A 27,779-nucleotide genomic window follows, 5' to 3' on the forward strand; every position below is an offset into this window, starting at 1 on the left:
GCGACCCTGAGCGGCGCGACCATATACTCGACGAGTTCTGCCATCCATTTCCGCGCGGTATACCTTTGCGCGTGTGAATATCCTCGAGAATTTTAGGGGCTGAGGACTCGAGGACTTGACCCGCTGGTACCCGTGAGACACGCGGTTCCGAGTCGAGATTACTCGCTCGTAAATCTGACACCTCCCGGCGCGCGCATCTTGCGCCCACTACCTGCCCACCATGGGTCGTAGAAAGATCGAGATTAAAGCGATCAAGGATGATCGCAACCGTTCAGTGTAAGTTCCCTCTATAATTCGAGAGGTTTTCTGATTATGATGCTGACTTTTCTATCGCAGGACATTCCTCAAGCGAAAAGGTGGACTGTTCAAGAAGGCTCATGAGTTGGCCGTCCTTTGTTCAGTCGATGTCGCCGTTATCATCTTTGGCCATAACAAGAAACTCTATGAGTACTCCTCGTGTGACATGCACGAGGCTCTCGGTCGCTATCAATATGTAAGTCATTTCTGATCGCACGTGGTAAAGGGAATTTGCTGGACTAACAATCTTCTTTCTTTCTAGTTTGGCCCACCCCATGAGCACAAAGGACCCGATGATTTTGCCGGTAAGCGCGACGACGACGACGATGAAGATGAGACGACCCCGGCACCCGAAGAAATTCAAGCCCAGCAGCCTCACCCCATCGTTCCACCCCATCTCCAACAGCCCGGTTTCCAGCATATCAATCACGCCCCGTCCGCCTCTCCTCCAGTCGTGCATAATGGCCTTCCGATAACGCGACATGGTACACCACAGTCGCAAGTGTCTCGTCCCTCGTCTAGAAACCACGTTCGTCGCGTCAGCTCAAACCTTGGACCACACGGTCATGCCACGCCCCCGCCTCCTCCACCCCAAAATGGATACTACATGGCAAACCCCTCGATGTATAACCCGAATGTTCACTCTGCAATGAATCAGCCTCGCCCCGGGCAATACGCGCAATATGGTCATCCTCCTCACGGTCCACAAGGCACACCGCCCCAAATGCACCACCAGCACGCACAAGCTCAAGTCCATCATCCCCAAGCTCCCCAGCACTTCCAACACGCACAAATAGTTGCGCAACAACAAATGGGGATGCCACCAGTCTCACATGGACCAGTACAACAGGTGCCGCAGCAGCCGTATATATCGGAGCCGGGTAGGGGGTCCATGCCACCGGCCTTCGCATCAGAACCTCAATCAGAACGAACAGTACCGGTTCCCGAGAGCTCCCAGGATAACGCAGCGGGTGCGATGAAAACAGAACATAGCCAGTCACCCCCGCAGCCCAAATCCCTGTCCAAGTCTCAGTCCCGTAGCATCTTTACTCCCATTGATGACCGTGGGTCTGTGCTTGCGCGCCAGTTTGGATTCTATGATTCTCCACCGGGGCAAGGGAACCAGTTATTGAAGCCAGAGCCTCCCCAGGAGAACTTGCGTAATTCAAAGACTTCTGCTGCTGGCACGGCCTCGGAACCCCCGCGCCCACAGTTGATACCTTCTGCAGCCGAGATCAAGCCGCCTTCACGCACGAATAGCGCCGCGCTTACTTCAAAGCGGCCGCAGCTGAAAGTCCAGATTCCCAGCGAGAGCTCTGATCGGGGTAGCGCAACGGGCGAATCGTCCTCCCGAGACTCTGCTGGTAATAAAACGGTGACTCCAGCCAAGGACAATCCTCCAGCAGGAGTGGTGCTACCGCCGCCATCGCCATCCGCGGGAGCTATTCTTAGTGCTGGCGCGCAAGGACCACCAAATCCGTTTGCTCGGCCACCCCCACCAGGGGCCACGGGGCAAACGAACTACGGCAACAACAGCACCAATGCCGGGAACAGCGGTAGTAACTCGAACAACATCGAAACTCCAATCTCCGCTCTTCCGAGTCGATTTGTCTCGGATAACCTCCTCCCATCACCTTCCAGCTTCTTCCCTGAATGGGGCTTCGGTCGTTCAGGACCAGACTCGAACCTCTTGCCGAGTCCACTCACTTTCCCGACGCCGGCGGTTCCTAGTGGGCCGAGCTTCTCGCGGGAAGATGAGCAGGATAAGAAACGCAAGACCCCCGAGGGCGGGCTCCCTTCTGAAGGAGCGAGCAAGAAACCGAAGACCTAGCGAAGGGATGGAGTTATGATGTTGATGTCGAAGCTGTGCCCGAGTCGCCGAACTTCTCTATACCACACGACGAGGACATCCTGGTTGATGTCCTCTCCCTCCCTTCCCTCAACCATCTACACACTCTCTGCCATCTGAAATCACTCCGTCTCCCATACTTGGTTGAGTCCAGGATCTTCTGCTCTATATACCCTATCTTGATACCTCGGAATCTTTTCTATCTTTTCTACTTTTTCCTTATCTTTTTCTTTCGTGTGGCGTGGTTGTTCATGCGTCACTTGATCGTTGATCGTTGATATGGCCTCCTTCTCAATTTCCTTTCTCTGTCATTATGTACTGATTTTTTTCTCTTCGTCTTATCTCTTGAAATGTTTTGAACTTGGCGTTGACGCGTTGGGTGCCCGGACGATGTACATAAGGCCTTTTGACTCGAAACAGCAATGACAAGTATATTGATGTTTAAACTGGTTCTTTCCTATAGCAAATCTTTCCACGTTATTCCTCAACTTTGATTATCACCTGCACTCCTCGGCAACCCCTCGGAGCGCGGCCTTTGTTACACATCACAAACTCAATCCAGCCCTGCAATCCCCGACTTTCCATTTCCCAGAGCAGGAGCCAAGTAAACTTTCAAGCCAGGAAACCTACTCCGTAAGCCACTCCCACGGTAGCTACACAAGGCGGTCTCAATTCTCGGCGATTGAAAGTGGGGGGCGGGGTTGGTGAAGAACAGCATCGAAGGCCGAATAGAAAGACTTAAAAAGACAGCTTGACTGCACACGAGAGTTAATCTGTTGCCACTCAAACCTTTCGCATCTTCTACCTTCTCAATTGGAATTTCCTTTTCTTCTCCCTTTGATTCCACCAAGGTCCTCAAACTAGTTACGGAATTGCAGTCTATATTCGCAACTATGACTATCACTGGAAGCTGCATGTGTGGTGGTGTGACGTATGCCGTTGAAGGTTTGTACTTGGAGCTTCGTTTTGCTTTTTGGAATTTTATGTTCTTGATGCTGATGCTGGTGGGTTTGGATAGCTGAGAACTATCTCGCTGCGCTGTGCCATTGCATTGACTGCCAGAAGGTAAACCATCGCTTCAACATTTCTATTACAACATCATAGAATTTTATACTAATTGATTATCCTTACAGTGGACCGGTGGTGCTTTCACCTCCAACGCTGTCGTCCCCCGCTCTAGCTTCAAAGTCACCAAGGGTAAGCATTATACCACTCCCGTCTCCATCTTCCTCCTCTCCCTCGTCCCCATTCGTTTCCCTTATACACTCTTTACAACCAATTGACCCCTCTAACCCAATCCCCTCTTAAAATAGGAACACCCACCACCTACGATGCCGTCGGCGCCTCCGGCAAGATCAACAAGCACTTCTTCTGCCCAACCTGCGGCTCCAGCTTATACACCGAGCTGGAGGTGATGCCGGACAACACCTGCATCAAGGCCGGTACTCTGGACGGTGGCGAGGCCAACCTGCGGGGCAAGGTCGATATTGAGTTTTACGTCAAGGATCGCCCGAGTTATCTTGCTGCTGTCGAGGGTGCTAAGCAGGAGCAGGCCTTTGGTGCTTAGAGTGTGAATGTAGTAGTTAGTTAATAGTTGTATAGAATCGGACAGAGTTTGTTTTGTTGAGAGCTGTTTACTGTAGGATGGAGGGGGAGTTCGGGGTTTGGTGGGAGGTGGATTCTTCAGGATGGGTGATTGGGGGATCAAATGCCGAAATGTAGCTTGGGGGTTAGTCTATGCTTGAGTATATGGGTGGAGTAGTTTGTGAAGTAGATATGATCATACAGTTCAATGAAAGAACCGATGGGAAATAGAAATGTCCATCATGCCTGTGTCAATCTCAAAAGTGCATTAATCTATAGCTCTTCCCAGATCCTGGTTATCGACATGTCATCGATAAAGCTCCGCTCCGCTTCAAACTCAGTCGTGGCTCCACTCCCGACCCTCAAACTCTCGCTGGGACGCCCGAAGATAGCCGAGACTTCAAAGCCTGCATTATACGGCCTCCAACAGGGAAAACCGTGAGTCAAGACCTTGATAACGGGAGCCCAACTCTGACTCATTACCGGCAAAGATAAACAACGACACTGGGATCTATAAGACCCCGCACCCATCAGCCTTACCAAAGCGGCGTAAAACTCTTCCTATCGCATTATCTTGGCAGTTCAAAGTCCAAAATGGCACAGCAAACGGGCTCTACTCTCTCCATCCGTGCCCAAGATGCCTCCTCCTCCGCAGCCCAGAACCTCATGTGGGACATCCTAGTCGACATTTGGTGCCCATCATCCAACCCCAATGGCTACATCAATGTCGGCGTCGCTGAAAACGCCCTCATGCACACCGAACTCTTGCAATACCTAAACAAGAATCCTCAATTACCCGCCGAATACCTCACCTACAATGACGGCGGTGGTGGCTCGAACAGACTCCGACGCAGCATCGCCCAATTTCTGACCCGCCACTTGAAGCCCGTTATACCGCTTGATGCGGAGCAGTTGGTCGTCACGAACGGCGTCTCACCCGCCATTGAGCATGTATCATGGGCCTTTGCGGATCCCGGCGAGGGCATTTTGCTCGGAAGACCGTTCTACGGCACATTTATCCCGGATCTCTCGACGCGGCCCGGTGCGACGGTTGTCCCGGTGAATTTTGGCGACGTGGATCCATTCAGTGTCGAGGCTGTATCGAAGTATGAAGACGCCCTTCTTGCTTTTCAAACTTCGAGCGGGAAGAGAGTCAAAGCTTTGATGCTGTGTCACCCGCATAACCCGCTGGGCCGATGCTACCCCCGCGAGGTGATCATCAAATTAATGCAGCTATGCCAGAAGTATCAGATCCACCTAATCAGCGACGAGATCTACGCTTTATCCGTCTTCGAGAACACAGTGGACGAGCACCCACCGCCCGCCACCTTCGAGTCCACGCTATCAATTGACTTGAATGGGATCATCGATCCCAAACTCGTGCATGTACTTTGGGGCATGAGCAAAGATTTTGGCGCAAACGGTCTCCGTCTCGGCGTGATTATTTCCCAGTCCAGTCCGGAATTCCATGGCGCACTCCGCGCGATCTCGCTCTACTCTTATTCCTCAGGAATAGCAGACCACCTGGTCGCGGGTCTATTGGAAGATCATACCTTTACCGATGGATATATCCTAGAGAACCAGAAGAGACTTTCAGAGTCCTACGCATTTGCAGTGGAGTTTTTGAAGAAACACAATATCCAGCACGCGACTGGGTGCAATGCTGCATTCTTCCTTTGGGTGGACCTGGGGAAGAGATATAGGGAGGTGCATAGAGAGATTTCTGCCGAGGAGGAGGTTGGTGAGAAAATTATGCAGCAGTTGTTGGAAGAGAAGGTGTTTTTGGCCACTGGGGCGCTGTTTGGGTCGGAGAAAGATGGGTGGTTTAGGATTGTGTTTACGCAGCCGAGGGATTATTTGGAGCTTGCACTGAAGAGGATTGTTAAGGCCGTGGAAGAGTGATTCTTCTGAATTAGCTTCGAAGAGAGCATCACACAAAGTATGGAAAGGACCCCTCTTTACTGTCAAATGGGACATATTTCTTAAACTTCTATGTAACAAAATACCACCGACCATCTCCTAGTCGAGGTCGGCTCTTTGGCCAATTGCCCGGTGCAATGCCTCGAGGGCATCTAGATCCTGTTGTTCACACTCTGGCCATTCAATCCCTAGACCAAGATGAAACGGATAAAACATAAATTCACTAACGAAAGGTAAGTAGCGGTCTCGAGCCAATTCAGTCACGGACTCAAATTCTCTTTCAACTGGCATCTTCTTTTTCTTCCAAGATGGACTGTTTCCGAACCCGAAACAAGAAAGCCGAGGAAGGCCGTTTTGGAAAGAAGCAAAATAATCATGCCATCGACGCTGGTAGTGGTGAACCAAACACCCAGGGTGTTCTGGAGTAATTTCCATATCAGACTCCGTCAGTGGGGTCCTTTCCAGAACGTCTCCATGACCAGGAATTCTGACATAGAAAACCAGAAAACAGCTGTCTAGGTAAAGCTCCTTGAGAGTGGACGAATGTCCTAGTATCCAATCCAACTGCTTGTCCTCGTAAAAGGTAAAGTTTCCTAGCGTCAACGACTGAAGATTAGGAAAGTGGATATCTTCCATGTTGACTCTGGGGAAGAAGCCCCATTGATGTGATGAATAGAGCGAAAGCTTTCGGAGTGAGAACATGCAGGGTTTCAACCAAGTCCACCGTAAAATGCGGTTGTAGAAATCATGCATAGGTTGGCTCTATATCATCATATTAGAAAGGAATTGTCAAGAATGGTCTCAATTCATTACCTCGATTTCCGATTCAGGAGCTGCAAAGTTGCGTTCATGTACCACGTTGAGTTTCAAAGATTCCAGCGTCCCCAGAACCTCATCCATCCAATTCGAGAAGTTGCGTGATATGGGTCTCACATGCGATGGTTTTGAATGATGAGCTCTTTTAGTGGCCGAGGCAAGTCCGTCAAACCTGCAAATAGCCATCGCAGGAGAGTTGCCCGATAATTTTCAGTCTGAGGAGCATATATGTAGGGACAATCCACGTCTGTGGCACATTTCTTGTCGAAGCGCAAAGCTACGCTTTGAAGATTTGGTAGAATTGACAGGTTTTCCAAGATCTCCTCCCATCCCTGCGGAGGATCGACTTCGTCTTCTTCGTCTGTGTCCTAGCCAGTTGTGTTAGCTAAAAAAATGTGCATGTAATAGTTTCAATGCATAGAGTTAGTAGCGAAAGACTCACGTAGTCATCTTCTACGGTATTCAAATTCAGTTTGACAACCTCCTCTCGAAGATGAGGTTGGGCTAGAATGGACTGCAGATAGCGGCAACTCTTAGGAGTGTCGTACAATGAGACGGATCGAAATACGATTTGATTCGTGAAGCCGCTCAGTTTCTTGCATGCCAGTCGTAGATTCTTGATAGTTTCCTTGTCCACCATCGAAATGATGCGTTCAAGAACACCGGCTGGGAGATTGGCTAACTCGGACATTGTGGTGACTTGAGACATCTTCTCAGACACTCTCGTAGGAAAAAGTGCAAAAACCATAATTGGAGGACGGCTACTGTGTGGACTTTAAAGGGGTTGAGCCTATGAGTTGCGGCGCCAAGTCCTAAGGGCTGGTTTATTCCGGGTAGCTCCGTTTTTGATTAGGTTGAGGCTCTGTAGTCCGAGCCCCGAGGGTCCAAGGGTCTTTGCCGAGCTTGGCCATCGGATGCTTTCATTATGGGTCTCCACTGGAAGTCCACTCATGTTGTCTCCTTCTTAATGGCTCTTATGGGTACGTCTTAAGAGCTGGATTTCTTATCGTCTAGTAACAGGATCCATTTATACGAGTAAGACTTGGTGCCAAAACTAATTCTTCAATGATCTTTTGCCAGCAATCCAATCGAATATTTGGAGATGGGTGATAAAATCTGATTAAATTGGTATCGGCTGGTCGGGGAGATCCCCAGCAGGCCTCTTGAGCCCGGGCTGAGACCCTGGCTGTTCAGTAGTTTGACTTCTCGCTCCTACCGCTAAATGGGGTATTTACCATTAGCTTCGCCTAGACAACGTGGTCATTTTACTTACACAGTTGACGTGGTAGGCGGACTTTCTCGTTCTTGTAGATAAGCAAAGCGCTCGCTAAAATAAAGGCGCTACATAGGAAGCAATCCATGACCAGGATAGCTCTGCTTTCAAAAGACCATTCCTCTTGGGAAGCGTGGGAATATGCTTCATTCAAAAGAAACATCTGACATCCACTGACTAACGTTGCAAATATGATAACCACGGGTGGAGATGTTGAGTCGTAGAGCCATTTGACTAAAATGCCCAAAACCAGAACGGCGATTCCTTGAAGGTTGGGTCTGTGTAATAAGGGGATCCGGAGAGTCATGTTGTCGTTGATGCTTCGATTTAGGAATATTTCAAAAAGAGGAGTTCCTGAGTATTCAGTATGCAGCTGGAAAAAGAGTAGAAATGCAAATTGTCCGAGATGTGAAATTGAGGAGAAATCCAAGATTGGGGCAAGGTTGAACCCCCAAAGGTCTTGGCATTTCTGACATTACCAAGACATCCCTGGCAAGTTTCTGATGAAGTTGTTGGAGAAACTCGATCGCACACGCATTCCCACAGTTGAAGGTCCTTCAAAACCGACTGTCACTGAGACTATTCAAGATGGTTCCCTTATCCAAAAGACATGCACTTTGTCAATCGCCTCTTCCGACCTGGCGATCTCATCCTCACAGAAACCGGTACTTCATCACACGGTGGAAGACTTTTCAAACTTCCCCCGGGGTCACGTCTTTTCGGTGCCGTGACTTGGCTGTCAATAGGCTACATGCTACCTGCAACTCTTGGGGCTGCACTTGCTAGAAGAGAGCTGAGTCAAAAACCCGAAAGCTCTCGTGCCATTCTGTTTATTGGAGACGGCAGTCCCCAAATGAGTGTGCAGGAAATTAGCACCATCATCAAACAGAAATTGAACGTCATCATCTTCATCGTCAATAATGATGGTTATACAATTGAACGTGCTATCCATGGACGAAAGCAGGCTTACAATGACCTTGCAACCTGGAGACATGAGCTTGCACTTGGATTCTTTGGGGCGGATGAGAAACAGTCTCATTCTAGTGCGAGGACTTATAGTGAGCTTGAGGAGGTGCTTAACGATGATAGAATCAAGAATGGGCGAGGGGTGAGAACTATCGAGGTATTCATGGGTAGGGAGGATGTGCAAGGGGCTCTCTTGAATCTTATGCAGAGCCAAGTTTCCAAAGAATAAGCCCTTTGGATACTATTGGACAACTCTCCTCTCTGGAACTTCTGCTGTCTACATGTGTCACATTGGCCCTGTACTGAACAATAATTGTCTTCTGACTTAAAGGAATTTTGTTTCGTACACGAAGGTAGCTCTTCCTGTTCCTTTCACTCTCCTTAACTAGACAATGCGTCTTCCAGCACACCACGAATTGTAGAGTTCCATCTAGGTATAGGTATGGTGACTTGTTATCTCGACGGGAGAATTCAAGCCGTCGTGCCCAGAGATTCCCGGGCTGTTCTCGGCATGCCGGTCTCTCCTGAATGATCAGTTATGCTTGCTCCAGTCAAGAACATAGGACTGGCGTGAAATACCTTGAAAGTTGGGTATCCTTCTCCCTGTTTCTCGAGCGATGAGATTGAAATGTATTTCGCGGACCGTTCGCATGTAGTGTAGCTGTTCTGATGATGGAGATCTAAATGTATCTTTGTCTGGGTTGAGAACACCGAATATACCAGCAGCTGTAGCCACAGATCCGAGGGCGGATATGAGCACAATCACGATAACCGCACTTGAACTTAGACCCATTATAACAGGTTGAGATGAGAGACCAAGAGGAATATTTTCATAAAAGACAGAATTAGCTGACTGTCTTATTTAAGGTCTGCATATCACGACTTTCTTATTCGGGTTGCATAGTGGGGCGCGCTCGCTTTGCTCGGATTCGAACCGAAGTGTATTATCTTGATCTATGCGGCAAAAGAACGCCTCGATTGGTCTAATTCAAGAATAGAATTTTGGGGGATCCATTGAGTACCAGTCAATCCAATCAAAGTCCGATGAAGAGACTATTTTTCAACTGCCACTGTTTTTTCAACCGTTGTGGTTGTTTGGAGCCTCATTCTCGTCGGTCAGTGATGGAAAATACTCGAGAAGGATAATCTGGTCTCCTACTTCTCTTATCATGTTCGGTGCCACTAACTCGGCCTTTCCCAACTTTTTAAATCTTCAGTCACCGGCTCGCGATAAAAAATCTTAACACGAGCAAATTCGTTCTTTGTAATTACTCTAGTCCTGCTACCTCCACTAGGACTAGTTAAGTTAAGTTAGCTACGGTGGCCAGAGCATATGACTAAGCAATCTGTTGCCTGCCTGAGGCATTCGGCCAGTGAAGTCAAAGGTTATTCCATCTCCAAGCCGATAATCCATTCTACGCATTATCCTCAAACGAGGATCCAAACCTGTCAAAATGGCAGGACTTTTCCGCTTACTCAAAATGCAATATACACCCCCAACAGACCCTCTCACCTCTTTCGCCGGCAAGACGGTGTTGTTGACGGGCGCGACCTCGGGTCTGGGGTATGAAGCTGCCATCAAGCTGCTCAATCTCGGCGTGGACTCCCTGATCATCGGCAGCCGTAGCTTAGAACGCGGCAACAGAGTAAAGCTCGAGCTTGAGAAGTGCACCAATCGCCCCGGCACCATTCAAATCTGGGAGCTCGAGATGAACAGCTTCCAAAGCGTGAAAAGCTTTGCCAATCGCGCAAACAGCGAGCTCAAGCGTTTGGATGTTGCGTTGCTGAATGCCGGGCTATGGAATCGCGAATACCTCCAATCACCCGAGAAGTGGGAAGAGACTCTACATGTGAACACGTTATCAACGTCGTTACTGGCGCTCCTGCTTCTCCCAAAGTTGAGAGCGAGCTCCTTCGAGACTGAGCCAACACATCTTGGTGTGGTGTCTAGTCAACAATTTGTGCGCGTGAAAGCCGAGAGTCTTCGGGCGGATGGACCACTACTGGAGCATCTGAATTCTCCAGAGCAGTTTCAAGGGCCGAAACAATATGGAATTTCGAAATTGCTTCTGGAGTATGTAATGAAGAATGTTGCCAATCTTATTCGCAATGATGACGGGACATTGCCCGTCATAGTCAATACCATTAGCCCTGGGCTTTGCCGGTCGTCTCTCGGGCGACAATATGACCGGTTCTACGAGCGATGGCTTGTCTGGATCATGTACAAGCTTTTTGCACGGACGACCGAACAGGGCAGTCGCTTGCTGGTGACTGGAGTGCTCCAAGGTGCAGAGGCGCAGGGCAAATGTTGGCGAAACGATGGGTATCTGGAGTAAGTGACCCGCCCAAAGGAGGTAAATGATGAAATCTCTAACAATCCCTAGTGAATCCAAGGCTCTCACAACTGGAACTAAAGGGAAAGAATTCCAAGAAAAGGCGTGGGAGGAGATTTTATCTATTCTGGAGCAACAGGCAGCAGAAGTACGGACGATTATCCAGCAATCTTAGCTGGAAGAAAAGAAATTGGTCGGCCTAATGGACGTGGGGCTCGTATACTCGTATCCCAAATATATCACCCAAGTGGATCCTAGCGCAGGTTAATATAGAGACCCGTGGGTTTCTAGTGACCTTACAGGGGTGTAGTTCCTCGGCCAAGTTAGATTCGCTGTGGCCTTGCGGCTACTTGCGAACCGGTTGGCGAGCCGCGCGGCGATAGGGCTGAATGGGCACTGGGGGCGGAGGGGTTCTTTATTGGTAAAATTGTCGAGCAAGACCACAGGCGCATTTAATTTTGACGTATACAATTGGGTCGACAAGTGGGGGAAAAGGGAAAAAGGACGCAAGCTCCAGTTTTCCCTTGGCGGATAGTTCGCTGGGCGCTGGGCAAAAACACTAAAAATCGTCTCGAGCCCGCCCCACGGCTCCGCTCAACGTGAGCAACCTTGTCTTGCTTCTTCTTCCCCCTCGAATTTCTTTCATTTTCCCCTTGACCCAAACCCTTTGATCTTTCCAGTTGACCACCTATTGGATCGTGGTTGATTGTTTTGTCTGATATCGTGCCCAAGGTGATCTCATCCCTGGTTGTGCCTCGCGCTCCACCCGTTATTGCGTCAGTGCTAGGTGACCATGGCCTACAACAAGAGCTATAATCCCGATGCGCTGCCAGCGTAAGTCTCCAGCTCAGACCTCTTTCAAGGAAAAATGTTCCAATCGCTAATCTTCGGTATGGCATAGGCACGCTGAACCAGAGCAGGTAACTCTCCACGCCGCGCCAAGATGTTGTTGCGTATCCCCGCCAAACTAAACCCTCGTTCGCCAGGTCGCGCAGATGATAGGGAACATGCAGGTCTCTGGAGGCCACAATCAGAGTCAAAAGCCCCTTCCCTCTCGTCCACCACCACAGTCAGCCTCTAGCGGTGGAATGCCCCCTCGAGTCCCCGTCTCCAATGCTCCCCCGTCGCATGCATACAACAATGCCCCTCCTACGAACTCGTACAACGGCCGACCCTCTCCCGCAAACGCGCCTCCTCCAAACCAATCCCAATACCGGCCTCACCCATTACATCCCTCACCACCTCCCCCGAACTACGGCTTCGGTCCCCCTCCATCTCAGCCCCAGCGTAATCGACCCCCACCTGCTTCGCGCCCGCCTCCATCCCCCCACCCGCCGCCTCTGTCCGCGCCTAGCAATGACCCGCAACAGCTCTTCCCTCTCTTCCGCGCCGCAAACTCCTCGCATAGCGGTTCGCTGACGGAGCACGAGCTCGGTTCCGCCCTCGTGAATGGTGACTATACCTCCTTCCACCCACGTACGGTGAAGATGATGATCCGAATGTTCGACCGGGACGGAAATGGAACCATCAACTTTGACGAATTCGTCTCCTTGTGGAAGTACCTCGCCGCATGGCGAGAGTTGTTTGACCGATTCGACGAGGACCGGAGTGGACGCATTAGCTTGCAGGAGTTTGAAAACGCGCTGGTCGCGTTCGGGTACCGTCTCACGACCAAGTTTGTCTCGGTGCTCTTTACTGCGTTTGAGAGTAAGACGAGACAGGTTAGTGGGCCGCCGCAGAGGAGTCCGGGTCAGAATGGGATGAGCTTCGATCTGTTTGTGCAGGCTTGTATTAGCCTGAAGCGGATGACGGATGTGTTTAAGCGGTATGATGAGGATCGGGATGGGTATATCACTGTGAGCTTTGAGGAGTTTTTGACTGGTAAGTTGTGGTTATTTTCGAGTTGAAGTGGACGGTTCGAATCAGGCTGGTCATTGAAGTAGTTGCTAACCGACGCTTTTTTACAGAAATTATCCTGTTGCAGGATTAATATGCTTTTGCTACGGGATGCTCTCATATTTGCATATGGTTTCCTACTTCCTTCTGTCTTGCATTTCCCGCTGCGCTCTTTCTTTGTGGTGATTCGCTTTGGATCTTGTTTCTAGTTCCGGTTCTTGAGTTGTTGACCTTCCCCCATATTATACCCATACCCTCTTCTCTTCCCCATCTGCTTCGTGATAGAGCTCCAGCCGATGGCCATTGCATGCTGATTTGGCCTTGTCTAGTCTATTTATTTTGCAAGGAAACTATCCCTTCAATTTAGAAGCTTGCTCTTTAATTTCCCGGCTTGTTGTAGATTATTCCTAGGAGACGTTGGGACACTTCTGATCCAGGTGCTATCCGGCCTTCCATTAGAGCAAGATTCATCTTACTATCCCCCTGAATGTCTAAGATTTGCGCGATAGAACACCGCATTGATGTTTCTAACTTCTTCGTTGCGGAGCTTCTATGTTATCATTTGGGTTCTCCTGGACATTTTCAACATGACTATTGGACCCCATGGAAGTTTCATCTTGGGATGAGTGATTCATGATAATCTTGTATCTGATGCCGGATAACCAGATAGACCTTAGACCACGTTTACATTCATGTATGGCCACGTTGGCTTCGTACATCGTGTTATGCAGGTGGCGCCGAAGTAAGCAACTGGTTCTGGCCTTCTGACCTATCACCTTAAATTGTCCGCTCGGACATCCATCGAGTTAATAGCGAGTTCAGTAGTTTCATTTGATTACTCTTTGTAATATACATTGAATTTCTAATCATGTCATGGTTACTATGTTTATAATACTATGTTTAAAATCTTGGGGTTACAGCTTTTGTATACATCGCAGTCCGAGTCTTGGCGCCCCTTGCTTTTTTCCCATCGGACCTTTTAGCACATGGCAAATGCACGATTCATCACAACAACTTGACTCATGCAAACAATATCCCGCAACCAGAAACGATCCTATTTTACACCGCTAGAAAACAAATCCCCGATGACTCCCATTTGGACACATCAGCATTCTCGCTATTACTGCATGTACCATTGACGTACTCCCTTATCGTCTCGGCATTTCGGCCTCCAGAACTTCCGCAGCCCGATTCCTTTTGGGAGCCCCAGAATTAACTCCGAGCTTCCTACCCCGACTGACTCTTCAAACACGAGCGCCAAGATTACATTTAAACCAGAGCATGCCTCCCTGCCCAATTCTCTTCCAGCACTGCTTGTTCCCATACGACTCTCCAGCCTTTTCGAGGGCTCTGTGGTGATCGGATCCCTCGCAAAACCTGCACGCCGATCGATCGATTCTAATCGCCGACGCGCTACCGGTTTCTGGCTGCAACTACCTTGCCCCCGCCTAAGACTTTTACCTACCGATTTTCCCTTCTTCTGTCGCTTCGTCACAGTGAAAATTCGTTTCAGTTTCGCCTAAGCTTTCTCTACCACGATGACGAGCGTGCATCAGAACCACGACTCGGCCAGCGGCGACACGGTCGTTTCGCAAACCTCTGCGGAAAAAATTCCCGTCGAGACACCCTCTCCCGTTGCGCAAGAAAAGGAGCTAGAGCACAACCAGGAACTGGATACCTCTGCGCCAGCTGAGGATCTGGAGAAGGATGACGAGGATAATGCGATCAAGAAGCAACCATCCGGTGCGCCACTAGACCGCACGGCCTCTCAAGCAGCCAGGATGGGCAAGAAGAAGATCATCGTCGTTATGACTGCGCTTTGCATGGCGCTGTTCCTGGCTGCGCTGGATATGACTATCATCTCGACGGCGTTGCCGACGATTGCAGCCGATTTTGGTGCTTCGGAGAGTGGTTACTCGTGGATTGCGTCGTCGTACCTTCTTGCGAATGCGGCTTGTATTCCGCTCTGGGGAAAGATCAGTGATATCTGGGGTCGCAAGCCGATTATCCTTTTCGCCAACGTGTGGTTCCTGGTTGGCAGTTTGATCTGTGCCTTGGCTAAGAACATGGCCATGATTCTGGCCGGTCGTGCCATTCAGGGTGTTGGCGGTGGTGGTATTATCATCTTGGCTAATATTAGTGTCACGGATCTGTTCAGTATGAGGTATGTCGAACTCTTGGCCGTCTCATGGTCGCAGAAATACTAACTTTCCCCTTCAGAGATCGCCCCATGTACTATGGCCTCTTCGGTGCTACTTGGGCTATTGCTGGTGCCCTTGGACCTATCATCGGTGGTGCCTTTACCACTAGCGTTACCTGGAGATGGTGCTTCTACTTGAACTGTATGTCCACCTTGCCAACCCGCTGGAAATCTAAAGCTAACAAGCCCTATAGTGCCCATCGGTGGATTCTCGTTGCTCATTCTGTTCTTCTTCCTGTCCATCGAATCTCCCAAGACGCCATTCCTCGCTGGTCTGCGTAGCATCGACTGGGCAGGAACCTTCCTCATCATCGGTGGCACTCTGATGTTCCTATTCGGCCTCGAGTTTGGTGGCATCAACTATCCATGGAAGTCAGCCACTGTTATCTGCCTCATTATTTTCGGCATCTTCGTGTGGATTCTGGCTATGCTCGCTGAATGGAAGCTTGCCAAGTATCCCATCATCCCCCCACGCCTGTTCAACGAGTGGTACAACATTCTGATTCTCATGGTCTGCTACTGCCATGGATTCGTCTTCATTTCAGGCGCCTACTACCTCCCCCTCTACTTCCAGACCGTTCTGCTGGCCTCCCCCATTCTCAGTGGTGTCTACACCCTGCCCATGGTCCTCTCGCTCTCCATCGTCTCCGCTGGAACGGGTATCATCATGAAGAAAACCGGTCGCTACCGCGAGATGATCGTCGCCGGTCTCTTCTTCATGACCCTCGGCTTCGGCCTGCTGATCGACCTCAAGCCCTACGCCTCCTGGCCGCGTATCATCCTCTTCCAGCTGATCGGCGGTATTGGTGTCGGCCCCAACTTCCAAGCGCCACTCGTCGCCTTCCAGGCCAACATCCGACCTGCAGACATGGCCACTGCCACCGCAACCTTCGGTTTCGTCCGCCAGCTGTCAACCTCCATGTCCGTCGTCCTGGGAACAGTCATCTACCAGAACGTGATCGGCCAACAAGCCGACAAGCTCATCGCAGCCATCGGCCCCGAGCTTACCGCTGAAATCTCCTCCTCCTTCGCCGGTTCCTCCAAGGACCTCATCAAGAGTCTGACCGAGTCCCAGCGCGAGGTCGTTCTCGACGCCTTTACTTTCGCTCTGAGCCGCATGTGGATTTTCTACACTGCCATGGCAGGCCTCGGCTTCATCCTTTCCCTGTTCATTCGTCCTCGCGAATTGACCAAGACGCATACTATCCGCAAGACTGGTCTCGAGGAGCAAGAACGTGCCCGCCAGGAACTAATCGAGTCCCAGCGTAAGGCAGAGGGAAAGCCCGAGGTTGAGGCTTGAGTTGGCTTGGTTTGGTCTGGCCTAGCTTCGCCTGGCTGCCCTCTTTTGATACCCTTTATCCCTTTTTTTTATTTCTTAATCTTGGCTTCTTTGCCTGGGGCATACCACTCTTCTGGATCTGTGACTCCGCTCTTCGCTGTATAAATATTCAGTGGCTAATGTTTATGTACTTAATTCAATTTTAGCATCGTGGATGGCCTACTCGGTAGGTTTGCTGCGCATTGCATTTTTGTCGTGAGGGATCTGGCTTTGAACTTCGGTTATGAGGTTTGTCGAGCTTTCGCGACATAGAAAAAGTATGCCGTTTTTTGCATATAAGGAATAGAATGACCTTTTTTCGCTCTTGCTATGTTTGATATCGTGTTTGTAGACTTGAATATTTCATCTGACTAGCAGATTGTAGGTCACGGCTAGCTGGAAGTAGATTACTTTCTCCAATACCACACTTCAGCCTCCGGACAGTATGTGAAAGCGGCTGATCTACCAAGTGCTTTAGTCCCAAACCGGGATAGAGCATTCTTTGATCGCCAGTACACAGGTTCTTTTTCTAATTGATATGCGATGTCCAAAGATCGCTGGTCAACCCTGGAATTATGAACTGTCGATTTTGTCCATGTTTGTCAGTATCGGTCGGACATCTGGCCGAGTGGCTCCACCTAGATAGGTGGAAAGATGGGACCCATCTGCCCTTTTGATCAAGCATAGTTTACGCAGATCCTAATAGAATATAGAGTCTAGTGATTTAATTCTCGTCATATCCTTGACCCTCTCTATCCGGACTGATTGATCGAGAATCTAGCTTTCTTGTATAATTTACGATAACACTGCATGGCGATATCCCGGTCGAACTTCGGCCACGAAGAACCTCAAATATCGGCCCTACGCAAGTGACCCACATACAAATGTCGCCGATGGCCTCGCTGAGTCAAGCCCGACTCGATTTATCAGCAAACGACGAAATCAAGACCGATGGTGCGAATACAATAATTAAATTCTTATCATATCCACCGTCAAACATCGCATATATCTTCAAATCCAAGCCTCCCTCCCTACCCAAGAAGAAACCAATCATTGGGAACACCCACCGGTGAGAAAACAACCCATCGCGCAAAAAAGTTCAGTCTAATCCCGAGATTGTGAAAAAATGCAGTCCTATCTGCAATATCGTCGATTGGGAGATTCCGTCCGCGCACAGCTGGACCACGCATACGCCCAGCACAATGCCAATTCCACCGTGAAGAAAGACCCAGCGCCGGCCACTGAGTCGGAGTCGGATTCATCCAGCTCGGCAGAGAACGCAGATACAATCACCAACGATGATCTCGTCGCAGTAACGTCGAATCCTGAACCGCAGCCACTGGAGAAATACAAAACGCAGCGCTCGGAGAAAACAGCTCTGGCGCATTCCCTTGCTGGCGTCGATATTCAGAAACAACTTGCGTCGACGGACCAGCCGGCTGATTTGTTTATTGTTGGATGGGATGGACGAGATGATCCGCAGAATCCGATGAACTATAGTTTTTCGAGTCGGCTTGTTGCGACGTTGCTGGTGTCTGCGCTGGCGTGGGTTGTTGGTGCGGCATCGTCGATTAATTCGGGCGTTTTACCGCAGAATGCGGCGGCTTTTGGCGTGAGTGATGTTGTGGGATCTCTGGTGACCGGTATATAAACTTCTCAGCTTCGAGGTTATTGATTATTATCAAATGGGGACTAAGAATTCTATTACTCCAGGTCTATATTTGCTCGGTTTCGCAGCTGGATCACTTGTCAGCGGTCCACTCTCTGAGATTCTCGGACGCAATGTGGTTTATACAACCTCATTGACCCTGTTCATGATCTTCATCATGGGCTCTGCTCTCGCACCCAATATCGGCGCTCAGCTAGCCTTTCGCTTTTTAGCTGGTATATTCGGATGTCCACCTCTTACTTGTGCAGGCGGGACGATCGCCGATCTATGGAATCCTCTTGAGAAGACGATCTACTTCCCCATGTACGCGATCCTTTCATTCGGCGGACCAGTCCTTGGACCAGTGATTGCTTCGTATATGGGCCAAACGGGTGTTCTTTCATGGCGCTGGACTGCGTGGATTATTCTCATTATGTCGGGCGCCATCCTGGTCTTGATCATCCTCTTCCAGCCGGAGACGTATGCGCCACTCCTCTTGAAGTGGAAGGGAAAACAGCTTCGCAAAATAACGGGCGACCCTCGCTTCCGCTCGGAGATGGATATGGAGAAGATTGCGTTGTTCAGTCGTATCAGCGGTGCAATGAAGCGCCAGGTTCTGATTACCATTCACGAGCCGATCATCTTGTTGATCTCGCTGTATATGACTGTCTTGTATATCGTGCTATTCACTTTCTTCGATGGGTATACATACATCTTCACCGATGTGCATGGTCTATCGCAGGGTCTCACAAATATTGTTTGGGTTGCGATGTACGTCGGTATTTCGCTGGCTACGTTCCTCGTCTTCCCCATTTACAGGTGGACAAAGAAGGAGTTTACCCAGGCGGCACAAGAGGTCAATGGTACTGATCCAGCCGTCGACCGACATGCTCTTGATGGCGTGCACACACAACCTGAGATTAGGTTGTGGTTTGCCATGTTCGGGGCCCCTGCAATCCCGATCAGTCTCTTCTGGATGGGATGGACCGACTTTGTAAGTGTCTCAGCTCCCTCTCCAATATCAGCATTTCTAACCAGCGCTTTACGTAGGAGTCGATATCAGTTTGGTCACCTATACTTGCCTCCACGCTTTTCGGCTTCGGTACCATTTGTGTTTTCATCAGCTCGTACATGTATGTCATCGACTCGTATAGCGTCTATGCAGCCTCAGCACTGGGTTTCATGACGGTCTCCCGGTACTGCGCTGCGGGAGGTATGACCATTGTCGGGATCCCGTTTTATCAGAATATGGGTGTCCATTGGACACTTACTATCCTTGGATGTATCAGTGCTTTGCTGGTTCCTGTGCCATATGTGTTTTATGTTTATGGTCCCGTTATTCGACGGTGGAGTCGGTATGCTGTTGCGGAGGAGAGCAAAGCCTAGGATGGATAAGGCGATATATGTGCAATGTATGGAAGAATGTATTTACTGAAGGGACTCATTTCTGACCAAAGAAGCATACGAAACATATGGTGACTATGGGCTGGTTATGGACTAATCCCATGTCAATGTAATTCATTACTCGGCTTTTCAAATCTCAACTTTTCATGACAGAAGCGTTTTGCTCTACCACCACGCTTAACCATGATTGTGAATGATACGGAGTTCGTGCCCTGGGAACCGTCAGAGAATAACAAGCTGTGAACGGGTCGGCCACTCCTGAACTGAGGGCCGCCAACATGCTGATAATCAAGAATCCAATCCACGTTGTTTCCAACAACACAATGGCCGTATTGTCTTCCGTTTGGACCGGGTGGAGTGGTATAGAACAGCACCAAACTGGTCCAATTCGGGTATTCGTAGCCTCCATAGTAGAACGGGACATCAGACATGATAAATCTGTCTACCAGGTGTAATCGCCTCGCGTTATCCAGCAACCTTGCGATCTCATGCTCCAGCATACCCCCCGACCCGTTTCTAGGCTGGGGTATCCCCGTCAGGCTCGAGAGCTCGGGTGCAGTCATACCAAGCACGAATGCCAGAGAGACAAAAGACACAGTTATCCGTTAGTGCCTGAGGGTTATACCAAGACCCTGCTCCTGTTGACGAGCTTCCGTAACAGACGGAGGCTATACGCTTAGCGATGGCAGCTGTATTGGTAGTTATGTTGGGAGCCACGACGTCAGGCTTCTTAGAAGCTGGCTTGCTCGAAACCTGAAGCTATCATTTAGCAGGTCGGGCTCTTAAGTCGGGTCTTGTAGCATGGCGGGTGTTACTAATCCTCTTCATTCGACAGGGCGATTCGTGTTAAGTTAATCCTGCGCTTGGGTGCCTTATCCCTTCAGTTGCAAGGGGTTCGTGTGCCCGCTGAGATGCCTACCCTGTTATTTCACTGGTTGGCTGTTGACAGGTGGCTGTATAGTATTTCATAACAGGCTTGATCGAAAAGTGGTTAGCTTCTATGAGACAGAGCAGAAGCAGACCGGCGGTTAGTATTGGTATTTGTTGGTTATAGTCTGAAACAGGCCGTGATATGTATTGACAGTTGTAATAGGACTCGGAGAGCGGACGATAGAAACGCACTGGGGAGTTTATGACGACTGTTGGCGCAGACTCGGCTCTCCTCTAGCTCCCTGGCTATGTAGAGGATAAGGTGCCGCTATATGTAGATCACTCGATGGTACATAGTTAAATTCGACACGCGTAACGCGGCCGGGTATCGAATAGCGCTCGATAAACTACGGTAGTTTTCAAAAAAAGCGCTATTCGATACCCGACCGTGTTACGCGTGTCGAATTTAACTATGTACCATCGAGTGCATTACTCTAGCGTCTATTTACGAGCTAATGGGAACTATTCTTGGTGTAGACGCGTCCGACTAGAATCTGACATATACTTACCTAGTTCTACGATAGATTCTAAGAGTATCTGGCAACTACACTATTACTATAGAAAGACTTACTATAGGTTTAGGTCCTATTAAGTATCAGCGTCGTTGTGGGATTAGACAATAGTATATAATAGTATTTCTACAGGAGTATGGGAGAACTGAAACTTTACCTTATTCCGGACTAGTCTATCGCCTACTCTCCACCCCGGTTAATTAGCCCTCGCTCTTCGCCACGCTACCCAGAGTTAAGAGTGGAGTACCGTTGCTAACTTTCCCCGAGTCATACAAGCCTCTACCCCAAAGTGGCCCGAATCTCTCACTCTTATTAATCGCCAGTCCACCTCGGCGCATTTTTTCATCGTCACTGCAACATATCCATCCCCTGCAACCCCGGAACAGTTACTTCTTTTGGGATAATGACCCAATTCGGTATTGCCTGCAAGACATGTCGGCGAAGAGGGCGAAAGTGCGATCGAACCCTGCCCAAGTGCATGAGCTGCCATCGGCGCGGCGTAGAATGCGAAGGTTACACTCTACGTTGGGTCGGCCTGGCAGCCAGGGGAAGTATGGCCGGCCGGACATACCAGTCCGCTACTGATGACTCGGCCCTGCGAAAGGAGCAAGCCTCAAGCGGCGATGGGTTGAATTTACACCTTGTGACCTTACCGCGCCGACCTACATGGGTCATGCCCGCCGCCTTACTTCCTCCCGACAGTCTGCAGGTCTTTGTCAAATATTGTAAGGAGATTTTTTCATCGCGACATTTAGGGCTATCACTCATGGCTTGTAGACGCACGCGAAATAAGTACAGCCTTCTATCTGGGCCATGGTCCTGCGCGAACTCCCTACACGCAGCTTATTCTACCAATGGTCAAGAACGTCCCCTGCATTCGGTACGCCGTGGGGGCGACGGCGTCTTGCCATATTGCCAACAGACTTCAAGACAAAAAGTTGAAAATGCAAAGTCTCTATTTGCGGCTGCAGGCCACGGAGGCGCTCAGACAGCAATTGAGAAATGACACCGAGGAAGCAGACATTTCTAGTATTGCCTGTATGGTTTTACTTGCCCAGCTCGATGTACGTGCCCAGATATTTATTCAAGGTTACTATTCTAACAGATGTGACAGCTCTGCTCTGGGGACTGTCTGGAATTTGGAACACATTTAAAAGCAGCAAGTGACATCGTGAAGCGGCATGGTTCGGACGGAACTGAGCGAGCCTTTTTCCAACAACGTCTTGCATGGTAAGTTAATATGTAGCTGCATTCTATGCAACGCTTACATTTTGTTAGGCTAGATATCATGGGTGCGACGACGTCGTCTCGAATGCCGCACCTGAAGCCTGAACATGTCACAGCCGCCTTGAACAAATTCACAACCCCATCCGGTCGGAAATGGGGATTCGACGTTTTTGACTGCCCTATCGATCTATTTGAGTACATTGCAGATATTACTGTATTGCATAAACTGCATAGCTCTTCAAAAATCCCATCCGATGAAGCTTTAAGAAAAGCCATCGTCCTTGGCAATGCTGCTAGGACGTGGAATGGATCTGATATCCTGTCCGATCGACGAGGAGACATGGTCGAGATCTGGAGATGTGGGGTCCTACTCTATCTCGTTCGCTCATTCCAGCTATCGGAGGAGACATTCGGTACTTCAGAGTTACTAGGAGATGTCTTTCGGCGGGCTGAAAGACTATCTTCAGAGCCGAATCGGAAGTTTTCAACGTCATGGCCGTTGTTTCAAGCTGGTTTATGTCTACATCAGAAATCTCATGAACGGAAACAATGGTTACGCAAGGAATTCGCAACCCATTTTGCGACACTTGGATGTTGCAATCCGAAGCTTGCAATCGATGTATTAGAACAGGTTTGGCAGACTGGCGATACACAGATTCTTGATTCGCAGACCTTACTGTTTTAGTCACAGAGGATCGAAATGTTACGATTCGTAGATGCGGAAAGTCTTGCGAACGAACTGGCGAGAAGTGTTTGCATAGGAGTTGCCGAAAAGGGAGGGCCCTATAAAGGCAATCCCTTTGGGTGGATTAGAATCTTCCTTCTCTTCTTCTTTCTCTAGATTTAGTTGCCTCGTTTAAACAGTACCGAATTGATTCATAATCTTTTCGCTTGACCGTAACATACAACTAAATCTCACCCTTTATCTTTCCTTCTAGTCACTGGCTAAGCGAAGAGACGCGTACATACGTGCTCTCTAGCTACCTAGTGACTACACCACTCAACCGAACGAACCTACGAAGAACCGTTGCACCAAGATAGCTAGCAACGTGACCGAACGCCCCCGCCGTAGTAGCAGAAGATCCCTAACCCTCGATGAGCAGCCCGACGCTGAGAAGATCGAGGTGACCGATACCGACGAGCTGATCCGTTGGATCCAGAAAGACCCCGAGACCGCATAGAAGGTCTTGTGCAACCGCATAAAGGATATCGAAGACCTAAAAGGCCAGATTGCTACCCTGACCGCCGACCACTAAGAAGAGATCGTCGACCTCCGTGAGCAGATTGTCTCAATGACCGAACGAGAGGATTCCGTTGCCCGTGACCAGTAGGTAGAGGAGGAGTACGCCCGAATGCGAACTGAAACTAAAACCCTCCGGAAGGAGCGTGATAGCCTATTGACCGTGATGAATATGATACGAACCGACGATAACCGTGTGTTGCGAGAAGCCTCGGTGACCCCTTCTACTGCTAGTAACAGGAAGTCGACCAAGATGCCTAATCCTCCCATGTTCAACGACGGAAAGGATGTGAAGTTCAAGGATTGGAAGACCGAGATGAAGCGTAAGCTTCTATTAAACGAGGACCACTATCCAACTTCTGCCCACTAGCTCGCGTACGTGAGTAGTCGCTACGAAGGAAAGGCACTCCGACACATCAACCCCCGAATGCAAGAAGACGCTACCGCCGCGTACCGAACTGCGTAGGACGTTTTCGACCACCTATAGAGTGTCTTCCACGACCCGAACTATTAGCAAGTTACCCGTGACGATTACCTCGCCCTAAAGATAGAGCCTAAGCAGGATTTCGGTGATTTCCTGGCCGAATTTACCTACCTTGCGGAGGAGGCCGAACAGCCTATAGATCTTCGAAAGCGTGATCTATACCGGAAGCTTCCTGCCCTCCTCCAGAACCAGGTGATGATTGATGCAGGTTAAGGCTCTGTTACCCTTAAAGAGTTCGTGCAGAAGTGTCAGATTGCTACCCGTTTAATTTCGCAGCAGATCGCCAATCGTGCAAGTAACCGTAACCCGAACCGTACGAACCCTTCGAATCGTACTTCAAGCGACCCACAGAACTCGAAACCCTCAAACCGCCCTGATAACAAGGAGAAGGCTACCCTCCTAAAGGAAGGACGTTGCTTTATATACCGCGAACAGGGCCATATCTCTCGAAACTGCCCCACCAAGAAGTCCACCCCTATAAGTACTACCGCCGCCGCCGAACCGAAGCGAAAGGATTCGAATTTGAAGAAGACGGACGACCTGAAAGCCGCGGAAGAGAACGATAGCGATTCGGGAAAAGAGTAAACCTAGGGCAAGTCTCTATCCCAGGTTTGATAGTGTCAAAGGTGGATTTACGGAAACTGTTGTCCTCTGCAGAAGATAGTTTAACCTTTTAAGCTAGAGTAGCTATCAATAGACGAATAGTGAGCGTTTCTTGCCTTGCAGATACCGGAGCAGATGGGTATATCTTTATCGACTACGACCTTGTGAAAACAATGATTAATGGCCTAGGCCTACGGACCAGAAGACTCCCCCGAGAGTGTCCGATCACTAGGTTTAACGGATCCTTACGAGAACCGATTACCCACGTAGTGAAACTCTCGTTAATGATTGATGAGCGCGTACAACAACGTCAGACCATATTGGTGACGGATCTTGGAAACCATGACCTGATTCTCGGAAGGATATGGTTCGAAACCTATAGGATACTTCCTGATTGCAAGAACCAAAGGCTTTTGTGGCCAGACCAGCCCTCGCTACAAGACCAGGTAAAAACTGGCATGGTGAAACCTATCCCGAGACAGATCCTGAAGCGACCACTAGTCAACGATCTCCACCAGAAGGACGCAGACCGGAGAGACCAGTTAATAGAAGCCTAGATCGTGAAGGAATCCCGAAGAACGATTCGAATAACCTATGGAGCCTCCCACCAAGAAGACTCAGTGGGTAAGATAAACCGATCTCTCCGAGACGAGTTAGTTATTTCCCAGAAGAAGAGACTTGAGGTCGACGATCTTCCCCGGAAAGGTATCGAGATTGCAGCGATCGGAGGAGTCGGCTTCCACCGTCATATACAACGTGAAGGAACAGAGACGTTCGTAACCTCGATAGCCTAGATTGATCGAATTCTCGAAGAGAAGCAGAGCCCAGAATATACACTAGAAGCTGAGGAGATTCGTGCGCGTGTCCCAACTGCCTATCATCAGTTTATCGATGTCTTTTCTAAGATCGATTCAAATACTTTGCCACCACTGAGAGGTAGTCCCGATCACAGGATTGAACTCGACGGATCTGTCTACTTAAATTACTATCCCTTATATAAAATAAGTGAAGAAGAACTACGCTTTGCTAAGGATTACATCACGCAAAACCTCGCGAAAGGGTTTATAGTACCCTCCACAGCACCGTACGCCTCACCAATCCTAATAGCCATGAAACCAGGTAGAGGCCTCCGATTCTGCGTGGACTACCGGAAGTTAAACGAACTGACTAGGAAAGACCGTTACCCTATCCCTTTGATTGACGAACTACTATAAAGAGTAGGGAGGGCAAAGCGGTTTACCAAGTTAGATATCCAGCAGGGTTTCCACAGAATTCGGATACACCCGGAATCCGAAGATTTAACGACCTTCCGCACTCGATATGGTTCGTATAAATACAAAGTGATACCTTTCGGATTAACGAATAGACCCGCGACCTTCCAACGATACATAAACCATGCCCTCGGAGATTATCTAGACGACTTCTGCACCGCGTTTATCGATGATATCTTGATCTACACAGAGGGTAACGAGCAGCAGCACGTTAAGCACGTTAGAAAGGTCCTAACCAGATTGCGAGCTGCAGGCCTATAGGTAGCTATCCAGAAGTGTGAGTTCCACACTATGGAGACGAAGTTCTTAGGCTTTATTATCGGAACGAGCGGCATTCGCGTGGACCCTGCCAAGATTGAAGTGATCGACGCATAGCAGTCGCCGAGTACAGTCAGAGGCGTGCAATCGTTCTTAGGAATATACAACTTCTACCGTCGATTCATCAAGGACTACAGTAAGATTTCCAGGCCTTTACACCGATTAACCAGGAAGGAAGTGCAGTTTAAATAGGACGACGCGTGCCAAGCAGCCTTTCAGAAGCTAAAGCACATACTAACGACCACGCCCGTACTAGCACACTATGACCCTTACGCACTCACGCAGATCGAAACCGACGCCTCGGATAGTTGTTTAGGCGCTGTTCTTTCGCAGAAGGGAGCGAACGACGGTTGGCATCCAGTGGCGTATTTCTCAAAAACCATAAATCCTACGGAGCAGAGCTACTACACCCACGATAAGGAGATACTAGCGATTATCCGCGCACTAGAAGAGTGGCGAGCCGAACTAGAGGGCTTACAACGTACAGATCGATTTAATATCTGGACTGATCACCAATCCCTCCAGTATTTTATAACTACTCGAATGCTAAACGCAAGACAAGTACGCTAGGGAGAGTCCCTCTCACGGTTTCACTTCCAAATCCGCTACCGCCCAGGGAAGGGCAATATGGTGGCCGACGCACTGTCTCGAAAGGACCGACCGACCGGCCAGCGAGCCGAACAGATCCTGTTACCCCGAGAAGTACTAGAGCAGGGTACCCATCCAGATGATCCACTGCCCGTGGAGCTCACCCCCGTCTCCTGCGGACTTACGGGATCATTTACTCCTAACGGAGCTAGTCCAGCGACTCCGAGACACACCGAGATTTTGAAAAGAACGGTGTTATCCCCGGTGGTCGAAAGGGTGATATCAGCGAACCGCACAAGCGAGAGTCTTCTCGAATATCGTGACTTAGTGCATTCTAATCAGAAATAGACGATAGAAGAAGGACTACTGCTATATGAAGGGAAGCTTATAGTTCCCGACGAAGGCGACCTACGCGCACGATTACTAGATGAAATCCACCGACAACCGTCAATCGCTCATCCCGGAATCGAAAAGACGAAGCGTATACTTACAGCCAGATACCACTAGCCAGAGATGATTAACGACGTGAAACGATATGTGGATAACTGCCAAATCTGTAAGCGGACGAAGGCATAGAGAGACCGAACCCCAGGATTACTACAACCCCTACCGATCCCTAGAAGACCGTGGCAACATCTCACGATGGATTTCCGCTCGTTCCCGAAAGACCGCAGAGGATATAATACCGTCTGCGTTTTTGTGGACAGACTGAGCAAACGGCCAATTTCGATACCTTATCACGAAGATGTTAATGCAAAGGAAACAGCCCGGTTATTCGTGGACCATATCTATCGATGGGTAGGATTACCAGAGTCGATTGTTTCCGACCGAGGGCCTCAGTTTGTATCAGGATTCTGGAAGGAGTTCTGTCGAATCCTCGGAATTGAAAGAAAACTATCAACTTCTCATCACCCCCAGACGGACGGTCAAAGCGAGATTATGAATCAGTATATAGCACAGCGACTACGACCTTTCGTGAGTTACTACCAAGACGACTGGTCAGACTATCTTGCAATGATAGACTTCGCTTTCGCAGCTTTACCCCAGGAAACGACGGGAGTCTCACCCTTCTTTATTAAACGAGGGTATAAACCCCGGGTGT

At 49.4% G+C, this 27,779-nt stretch overlaps 10 protein-coding genes across 10 annotated transcripts; 9 read left to right on the forward strand and 1 right to left on the reverse strand.

Annotated features, from left to right (window-relative positions):
- Positions 1-220: 220 nt before the first annotated feature.
- On the forward strand, positions 221-2,128 carry rlmA (SRF-type transcription factor RlmA; the record flags this gene model as incomplete). Its single annotated transcript, XM_056697693.1, has 3 exons — positions 221-276; positions 337-493; positions 560-2,128. 3 exons carry the CDS (start codon positions 221-223, stop codon positions 2,126-2,128), a joined length of 1,782 nt encoding a protein of 593 aa, XP_056556218.1.
- A 911-nt stretch (positions 2,129-3,039) lies between these two features.
- Positions 3,040-3,713, forward strand: N7496_004765 (GFA family protein; the record flags this gene model as incomplete). Its single annotated transcript, XM_056697694.1, has 4 exons — positions 3,040-3,091; positions 3,165-3,211; positions 3,280-3,343; positions 3,460-3,713. The coding sequence occupies 4 exons, from the start codon at positions 3,040-3,042 to the stop codon at positions 3,711-3,713; spliced, it is 417 nt and encodes a 138-aa protein (XP_056556219.1).
- Positions 3,714-4,324: 611 nt separating this feature from the next.
- On the forward strand, positions 4,325-5,632 carry N7496_004766 (putative aminotransferase; the record flags this gene model as incomplete). The annotated part of the gene is made up of 1 exon (XM_056697695.1): positions 4,325-5,632. The coding sequence occupies one exon, from the start codon at positions 4,325-4,327 to the stop codon at positions 5,630-5,632; it is 1,308 nt and encodes a 435-aa protein (XP_056556220.1).
- Positions 5,633-6,579: 947 nt separating this feature from the next.
- Positions 6,580-7,157, reverse strand: N7496_004767 (uncharacterized protein; the record flags this gene model as incomplete). Its single annotated transcript, XM_056697696.1, has 2 exons — positions 6,580-6,834; positions 6,909-7,157. 2 exons carry the CDS (start codon positions 7,155-7,157, stop codon positions 6,580-6,582), a joined length of 504 nt encoding a protein of 167 aa, XP_056556221.1.
- Positions 7,158-8,349: 1,192 nt separating this feature from the next.
- On the forward strand, positions 8,350-8,934 carry N7496_004768 (pyruvate decarboxylase; the record flags this gene model as incomplete). The annotated part of the gene is made up of 1 exon (XM_056697697.1): positions 8,350-8,934. One exon carries the CDS (start codon positions 8,350-8,352, stop codon positions 8,932-8,934), a length of 585 nt encoding a protein of 194 aa, XP_056556222.1.
- A 1,225-nt stretch (positions 8,935-10,159) lies between these two features.
- On the forward strand, positions 10,160-11,213 carry N7496_004769 (putative short-chain dehydrogenase/reductase family protein; the record flags this gene model as incomplete). Its single annotated transcript, XM_056697698.1, has 2 exons — positions 10,160-11,037; positions 11,090-11,213. 2 exons carry the CDS (start codon positions 10,160-10,162, stop codon positions 11,211-11,213), a joined length of 1,002 nt encoding a protein of 333 aa, XP_056556223.1.
- Positions 11,214-11,831: 618 nt separating this feature from the next.
- On the forward strand, positions 11,832-13,028 carry N7496_004770 (EF-hand domain-containing protein; the record flags this gene model as incomplete). Its single annotated transcript, XM_056697699.1, has 4 exons — positions 11,832-11,872; positions 11,940-11,958; positions 12,025-12,919; positions 13,006-13,028. The coding sequence occupies 4 exons, from the start codon at positions 11,832-11,834 to the stop codon at positions 13,026-13,028; spliced, it is 978 nt and encodes a 325-aa protein (XP_056556224.1).
- A 1,444-nt stretch (positions 13,029-14,472) lies between these two features.
- On the forward strand, positions 14,473-16,434 carry N7496_004771 (MDR family MFS transporter; the record flags this gene model as incomplete). The annotated part of the gene is made up of 3 exons (XM_056697700.1): positions 14,473-15,098; positions 15,155-15,276; positions 15,329-16,434. The coding sequence occupies 3 exons, from the start codon at positions 14,473-14,475 to the stop codon at positions 16,432-16,434; spliced, it is 1,854 nt and encodes a 617-aa protein (XP_056556225.1).
- A 1,144-nt stretch (positions 16,435-17,578) lies between these two features.
- On the forward strand, positions 17,579-19,486 carry N7496_004772 (MFS transporter; the record flags this gene model as incomplete). The annotated part of the gene is made up of 3 exons (XM_056697701.1): positions 17,579-18,095; positions 18,166-19,094; positions 19,151-19,486. 3 exons carry the CDS (start codon positions 17,579-17,581, stop codon positions 19,484-19,486), a joined length of 1,782 nt encoding a protein of 593 aa, XP_056556226.1.
- Positions 19,487-21,499: 2,013 nt separating this feature from the next.
- On the forward strand, positions 21,500-22,713 carry N7496_004773 (uncharacterized protein; the record flags this gene model as incomplete). The annotated part of the gene is made up of 5 exons (XM_056697702.1): positions 21,500-21,671; positions 21,724-22,010; positions 22,061-22,176; positions 22,225-22,586; positions 22,643-22,713. 5 exons carry the CDS (start codon positions 21,500-21,502, stop codon positions 22,711-22,713), a joined length of 1,008 nt encoding a protein of 335 aa, XP_056556227.1.
- Between the last annotated feature and the right edge of the window lie 5,066 nt (positions 22,714-27,779).

Source organism: Penicillium cataractarum (genome assembly GCF_028827025.1).
Source record: "Penicillium cataractarum strain IBT 29864 chromosome Unknown utg000004l, whole genome shotgun sequence".
NCBI lineage: Eukaryota > Fungi > Ascomycota > Eurotiomycetes > Eurotiales > Aspergillaceae > Penicillium > Penicillium cataractarum.